Source organism: Etheostoma cragini, chromosome 8 (assembly GCF_013103735.1).
Source record: "Etheostoma cragini isolate CJK2018 chromosome 8, CSU_Ecrag_1.0, whole genome shotgun sequence".
Classification (NCBI taxonomy): Eukaryota; Metazoa; Chordata; class Actinopteri; order Perciformes; family Percidae; genus Etheostoma; species Etheostoma cragini.
This window is the reverse complement of record NC_048414.1, coordinates 13,250,385-13,258,473: the sequence shown is the minus strand read 5'-3', so window position 1 is coordinate 13,258,473 and position 8,089 is coordinate 13,250,385. Positions and strand designations below refer to the sequence as shown.

At 38.9% G+C, this 8,089-nt stretch overlaps 1 protein-coding gene across 3 annotated transcripts in view; it reads right to left on the bottom strand.

The window, feature by feature from the left end:
* The window catches only part of LOC117949651 (neuroplastin-like), a 14,362-nt gene extending 8,895 nt beyond the window's left edge, over positions 1-5,467 (bottom strand). Inside the window, exons 1-2 of one of the 3 annotated variants that reach the window (XM_034880125.1) lie at positions 5,135-5,467; positions 37-384 (exon numbers count right to left, since the gene is read on the bottom strand). In XM_034880125.1, coding sequence (XP_034736016.1) covers positions 37-384; positions 5,135-5,225 — 439 coding nt within the window. In that variant the 5' untranslated portion in view covers positions 5,226-5,467. The remainder of the gene's footprint in view (positions 1-36; positions 385-5,134) is intronic. The other 2 variants (XM_034880126.1, XM_034880127.1) reach the window with 2 other exon arrangements.
* Between the last annotated feature and the right edge of the window lie 2,622 nt (positions 5,468-8,089).

The following is an 8,089-nucleotide window of genomic DNA, read 5'->3' as shown; positions in this document are numbered from 1 at the left end:
GGGGGGGGGGGGGGGTCGTCTACAGTGACCACTCACTCTGCAGCACCGTTATGGTGGCCTGAGCACGGATCCAGGTGGTGGCTGGATTTTGGTGCAGGTTGTTACGTCGCGGGTCATTGCTGGCTCTGCACTCATAGGTTCCGGCATCGTCCAGCGTGAGACGAGAGACACTCAACACGCTCACGGCATTGGAGCCGTAGGCCGTGCTGATGGATACTCGCCGTTTACGGGCGCCGTCCCACAGCTGCCTGAAGGAATCAGCTCGGTTGATCTCAGCGTACCACCACTGGATTTCTGGGGTGGGGTTTCCCACCACTTCACAGTAAAGCTCGAAGGTGTCACCCGTGAGCTTAGTCTCAGAAAAAGGTGATTTCACAAAGCCCGCTGGGGGTGGCGGTGGAGGTTTATGGGGCAGCATGTCCAGAGATGAGCCCAAAAAAGGAAAACAGATGGAGGATGGAAAGGCGAAACGAATAACAGGGTAAATTAAATGGGAACCAGAAAAATAAAGACAAACAGAAAAAGATAATGTGAATAAATAAAAAAGTAACTGACAGGCAAATTATATTAAAATGAAAAAAGGTTGATTACAAAAATGTTATATAGAGATAACCGAACTCAAATTAACATCCAACTCAAGATCAGTGTTTTTGGTGAAAGAGAGAGAGAGAGAGAGAGACAGAGACAGAGAGAGAGAGAGAGAGAGAGAGGACCTCAGATCTGCCCAAGTCATTATTGCTGCTATTTCTAGGAAGCTCTCATTTAATTCTACTGAGACATCTTTGCGAGGATGCTCTCACTTAATTTTGTCCACTCCATGACATCATATAAATTCGTGCTGGGCTCGTGCAGCACTCACGTCCAAAAGTCCTCCAAGTGACCTTGTCAGTATATCTTGTCTGTATAATAAAAACATGTTTAGTGCTTGTATGTGTAATTATTCAATAATGGGGCACAGACGCTGGGCAAACAGTATACTGTTAATTATATGGGATTGAAATGTATTCTCTCTAAACTGAAAGCAATAAAAGTGAAACAAATGATCACGGCTGCACAGATTGGAGAAAGGAGGAGTTGGGGGGGGGGGGGGGGGGGGGGGGCAGAAGTCATGAGCTTGGTCTATAGGCACTGTAGAGAGCACAGGAGATTGAGGGAAGATTTATAGAAATTGCAGCTATGGGTGTCTGGGTAGCGTGTGGGCGCATAGTGCTAGACCTCCTCCGTTTCCATAGAAGCACTGTGAGGCAACATAGTGGGAAGAAGAAGAGGTGCTAAACCAAGACCAAGCAGACCATCACAAGGCAGACAGACATGTCAAGCTGACATCAAGACCAACCCGCTTACTGACGGCACAGATAGAATCCTACATACACTCAGTTAGTAGGTACATGGAATTTATAACTAATGCGGTCTAATACAACAGGCCTGCAATAAATCCTACCTCCATGGAGGTCATAATGTTGAATTATATTGCTTTATACGGAGAGGTGTTTCTGTTATTTAGACTACCCTCATTTATATAAAAGGGGTGGACAAAATAATAGAGACACCTGTCACAATTCAACAGTACCATGAACTGCAGCCTCCAAAATAACAATTTAGTTGAATCAACACCTCTCTAAAACAGTTTCAGCAAAAACTAATCATTTACACCTTCATGAAGGATTCAATGTAGGATTGTTTTAGCCGCTTTAACAACTTTAGTTTTAGCCATGGTGTATGTACCTAATGACCTGGCAACAGAGTGTATAATGCTAGTAAACAACATGGCAGGGACTGACAACTCAAACCAACACTTCAGCTCTTAATATAAAACTGCTGAGAGTCAGATACTAACACCACGGACAGTCCAGATATGTCAAAAAGTGCTGAGCCAGTAGCACTGTTCTGTACATGTTTGAACGGCGTCTCTCTTGTCCAGTTGATGTTTAGTTTTGGCATACTGTTGTGTGTAGGGCCGCATTGTACTTTTTCAGTGTTCTTTCATTCTCACCACTTGAGATAATTGTGATTAATCTGAAATTGTCCACATATTCCAAAACTAATTGTTTTTATTATCAATGCATCTTTCAGTTGTTGTTTTTTGATAGTCTCAAAAAATGTTAATGTCTTAAAGTCCAAGGTGAGACATACAATTGTTTGTATTGACCCAAAATATATTACATTTTAAGGCTACAATCTAACTAATAATTATTTTTATTATCGATTAAAGTCAAGTTTTTTCAATTATTTCTCCCAACTCTGTACATCCGTAAAAGCTTCCCGCTTAAAAACCTGTTATTTTACTTGTTATTTTATACTGCCGCCTTTTAATGCTGCATATTATTTTTATTTTATTTTATTTATATTTATATTTATATTATTTATATTTTTATTTATTCATCAGTATTGCCAAGTTTGTACACATTCACACTTTTATTTATTCAATATTTTTGCTTCAAATTTGTTTCCAATTTAAGTTTAAAAAAGGTAGTACTTTGTTTAATCTTATTCATTTTGTTCCATCAAAATTCACACTGGATATTGTTTGTTTGTTTTCTTGGTGAATATGTAGAAAAGTGTAGAAAAAAACAAACTACTTTTAAACTGCCCGGTGCGTCAATTAAGCTATGAATTAATTGGTCTTTGTCTTTTTGCAACAAGGTATTAATGGTTTGGTCAGAAAACAATAAAATCCTGATTTCTCAGAGCCCAAGGTGACATCTTCAAATGTCTTATGTTGTCTGACCACCAATAATAATGTTCTATTTACAATGATATAAAAACAGACAAAAGCAGTAAATCTCCACATTGGAGAGGCTGGGGACCAAAAATACATAGTTGGAGTTTGAACTTGATAAGGAACTTTGATAATTAACTGATTAACAAAATAGTTTTTCTGCTGATCTACTAATCAATTTTTGGGCTAATTGTTTCAGCTCTAAGTGTGACTTTATAGTGTATTGTTTTATGGTAATATATGCCTTTTATATATCAACTTTCTGGTTTATTATTCATTCCGTAAATCTGACGGCAACCTGACAGATGGCCATTCCTCGCAGATATTTTCTCTGTATCTTCTGAATTCTGGCCACAGTCCCAGTTGTAATGTACCAACACCTATTGTGTAGCTAATTGGATGCTAAATGAATATTGTATTAGAACAGAGGTGAGACCTGATGGACAGAGACAACTAGAGATTAGAAAATGCAACAGAAATCAAAAGAAGCATATATTGCAGTTACATGCTGCTTTTAAAGTGAATGTTTGGAAATGTCCTCCAGTGGCTGATATTCTATAATCTGATGTTTACAGAAATGAAAGGGACTGTTTAAAATGATTATAACCTAACATGATTTTATAATGTGGTTAAAAAACCGACTGCATCATTCAAATTAAAAATGCTTTCTCTTACAAACCACGTCTCTAATTGTCCTGGGATTTTTATATTTTCTGTGCAGGATATCAGGGAGCATGAGAAAGATCTGAGCTATAAATAAATTCACTTAAAGGGTGCCTTTGATGTTAAATATGATAAAAAAGCGGTACATTTAAATATAAATTAATCGTTTAAGATGTTTAAATGCCACACATTCCTTAGTTGTTGTTGTTTTTACTATTTCCTGACATATTGTGTTGACCAAACAATTAATCAAAAAGAATTGAGAAAATAATCATTGGAATAATCAAAAATTAGAATGATCAATAATTATAGCCATACTGCCAATTACACAGAGAGGACCTTATCATTTCAGGCTTATGATGTGTTGTATAGGTTACGTGGAGGGCTACTATGTGCATTAATCTCACACACACACACACACACACACACACACACACACACACACACACACACACACACACACACACACACACACACACACACACACACACACACACACACACACACACACACACACACACACACACACACACACACACACACACACACACACACACACACACACAGTATAGTATACAGTTTTCTGAACAATACAGCCTTTCTGGACTCTTTGAAATCAAGCAAAGTAGAATATATGAAAATATCGCACTTTGTAGCGGTCTGTCAGATAAAAAGCCATTATACATTTAAGTAGAGCTTTATCGGCTGGGGTGCTGATTGAAGAAGAGCTCATGAGTGGGTGTGATGGAGGAGGATATGTGTAATGCATTCCTACATATGGTCCACTGCAGAGAAGGCCAGAGCTTAATACATTCTAACTTATTCTCACACATGCTTGCAAATCTGCACTGCACACTTAAAGTATCAACCGCCCAAATATTCATCTGAGATGGGTTTACACTGCCCTAAACTGTCTGGTGGGGGGTGACATTTATGAGCAGAGTGGTCAACTGGACAAGTAGAATCAATGCCATTCTGCAGTGCAACACATCTCAGCAAAGAGTTAAGAGATTCACTGTTGCAAGAAGACATTAAAGCCATGGTTCCCAGTGCAGCATCTCTGCGCTAAAAATAGAAACATGCAGCAAAATGGACTGGTGCTATTTACAGCACTTCTGAGGCCCTACATCTAATTAGTGTTAGGTTATCTTATCTCACCCTGTGAGGAGAGGAGTTAGTGATCTGCTGCTTATAATGAGCCATATTCTGACATACCTGAGCAGTGTGTGTGTGTGTGTGTGTGTGTGTGTGTGTGTGTGTGTGTGTGTGTGTGTGTGTGTGAAGGAAAACATGATAGATTTTGAACTTCAGTGGGACACCATTTCCTTGTCCGCATTCTTCTATTTCCCAATTAGGACTTGCTGATTGAACGGCTTATGTATGCAGCTCCACACTTCAAAGGACATTTTAGGGACATCGCACAGGCTTCCTTTTGGCCCACTTCGGCCCAACGAACACAGATTGTAGCACATTAATGATTTATTGAACCTGTATTTCGAAGGAAACCTAAAAAACAGCGCTTCATTCGACTGATATCAGTTTATGTTAGTGTAACGTAAGGGATTATCTAATGAGACTTGGCGGCCGGTAAGATATTCGTGATGGACAGCGTTCTTGAGAAAAGACACGTCAATTATTCATATAAAACATGATCCACTGCACAAATGCAGGCGACATCCTTCCCTAAAAACCCACATTTTGTGCCATGAAGTGAGATTACTGCCATGTATTTTGTATAAGGGAATTTCCTACCGTTCTGGGAAGAGACGGACTGCAGCATCAGGGCTCCAACAATCGCCACCGAGAAGGACATGACTGCAGCCCTTCGTTTGCCAGGTATCATCTTCGGAGACGGGAGATGGAAAATGCCGGTAGTCGAGCGCTAGGTGACCCGAGTGGAATGTGATGATGATGCGGGATGGACTCTCCTAGGCTCGCACCCACACACACGCAATCGTATCACGCACAGAGGGAAGTGTCGCTAGGTAGACCGACAGAGGAACCTACGACACTACTGCTAGCTACCTGTGCCGCTCTCTCTGCTGTCAGCATAGACAGGCGCAGCGAGGGAACCACCTTTTTTAACCACCCGTTTAATCTTAAAATCCCGCGAGATCTTGGAGGAGCGCAGAGGCAAGTGAGTGGACTTCATCAGAGTCAAAACACACAACACTTGTAACAGTCTTTCATTCAAAACTCGCCATTGCATTCATTTGGATTGTAAACATCTCTCACCACACAACCTTTGATTCGAAGTATAATTGTTCCGTGAAACGTCATGAGAACATGGGGTTTAATCACCAAAACACACCATAATAACATATTTTTTAGGCTAGTCTTTTTAACTACTAATCCAAGATGGGCTATAAACCTACATTTTTCAAATTGCCGTTAGAAGTGGTGATAGTTAGATGCTACAGAAGTCTAGTGTAAAAGACGGATTACAGTTTTTGCATTAGGCAATAGCCTATTTTTACATTACCCAACATTTACAAAATCTATAATTTCCATACCTATCAATTTTTTAATCAAGTTGTCATAAAAGAAGACATTATCTAATATCATTTGGCAAAATTTGTTTTTAAATTACTTTTAGATATACTTTGTAACATAGATATACTGTAAAAATCAAATGTACACGGTAACAATAAATACTGTAAAAAACCAAAGCCTGATACTGTATTCAGCACACATTACATTGCAGTCATTTGGATCAAGCCTGTCTTGAGCTATTGGCGATAGATCTTCATCCACATAACAATGAATGTTGTCACCCCCCCCTGACCAATTGTGGTTACCACTAGGTAAAATCAATTAGCAATAGAATTCCTGGTGTGGTTGGGCTATTAAATAGGTGAACATATAAACAAAGACATCAAACCAAGAAAAAACATCCTCAAAAAGGCATCTTTACATTTCCATCATAGATGTTTTTCTCTCACTTTACATCTTCACTTTTGTTTTTGTGTTTGGAATTCATTTTTGTAATTTAGATGTTCATACAAACACATTTTATATAGCTGAAAATAACAATTTAAAATCTTCAGTGATTAACCATTAAGAACAGTTAGATTAAATGTTGGTGAAATGTAGTTATGCAAATTAGAAGAGAAGCATTTCAAAAGTATTGCGAGCATTGCATTGTGAAAGACAATTACTTCACATGAGAGGTTCTGTCTTGATGACACACTGATTAGGTGTGGTGAAGAAGTTACTGTGTAATTCTGTGTTGTACTAGTCAATTGAACATGTTATAACATGTTTAAAAAAAAGCCATTTTGATGATCTGCTTTGAGTTTTGTAGAGTTGTGATGTTTTACCACCTACTTGCGATAAAAGTTCCAAAGAGATACAAAAAACATGAAAAATTGCAGTGATTTGGAAAGTTAGTTAAACTTTTGACAGGAATTATGTTTTACTGGTTTTAACAAACAAACATCTGCCAATTATTTCTCAGGTAGATACTGTAAATGGTATCATTAACAAACCGCTAGTCCTGAAACTGTGCCATGGGTCAAGCATTCTCTCATGCTGACTAATCCTTGACCTAAATGGCACTTGGGGCTTAAAGTAGACTTTTAATCCTGTTTCTCTTTGACCTAGCCTAATATAGGGTACTGGCAGCCTCACATTTACAACATAGTAACCGTAGAAATAAAAAAATAGAAATTGGACTGTTTCCTGTGGTCATCTGATAGGTACACAACAAAATGGCGATTCTTGTTAGTTGTCACAGGGACAATACGTGGTAAATACAAGCTGGACAATTTCCCTATTATCTTACATTGTAGCTTGTTTCACTGCTGCCATCTTGCTTAATATTAAGATTGTTGTTCCCATCAGTCAAAAAAAAAGGGTCCAGATTAAAAAATCGATTGCTGACATTAGGAGAAACTCATGAGGAGGTAAAAACAGGAGGGTATACATCAAAAGAGCAACACATCGGTGGTAGAAAGGTTTAAGAACGGGATTGAGAGCGGCTGTGACCAGGGGTGAGTAGCGGGGGCGATCCTCTGCCCCTCTGTCCTCCTCTGAACAATGGTCCCATGGAATGAAAATTTTACTTTATGAGTTTTTTTTAACATTAATATGAGTTCTGTCTATGGTCCCCCAGTGGCTAAAAATGACAACAGGTGTAAACCGAGGCCTGGGTATCCTGCTCTGCCTTTGAGAAAATAAAAGCTCAGATGAGCCGATGTGGAATTTAGCTCCTTATGAGGTCATAAGGGGCCATGTTAACTCCCCTTCCTGTGCTTTGCCCGCACAGAGAATTAGGCCCACCCATGAGAGAGAGACATCATGGTTTTCAAACAAGCAAAGTGTCAGTTGGTCAAGCCCACACCCCCAGCCTCCTTTTACTTTTAATACTTCAACTACATTTCCCTGAAACTTACATATATTTACTTAAGTAAACTTTGCAGGAATTTTACTTGTAACAGAGTATTTCTACAGTGTGGTATTAGTACTTTAACTTAAGTAAAGGATCTGAGAACTTTTTTTATCACTGCTGACATGTTGACAAAGTGATTCAAAGAGAGTCGGGCCTGTGTCTGCTGACTGGTTTGATTTGGATGTGTCTCGTCTAATGGCCAAACAATCAGAAGAATACTGATTTAAAAACATACATTACTCAGAGCTGAATTATTTTAACGTTGTCTGTCATGGTTTGTGATATTTTTTTTTTTTACAAAAGCAGGTGTTTTCAGC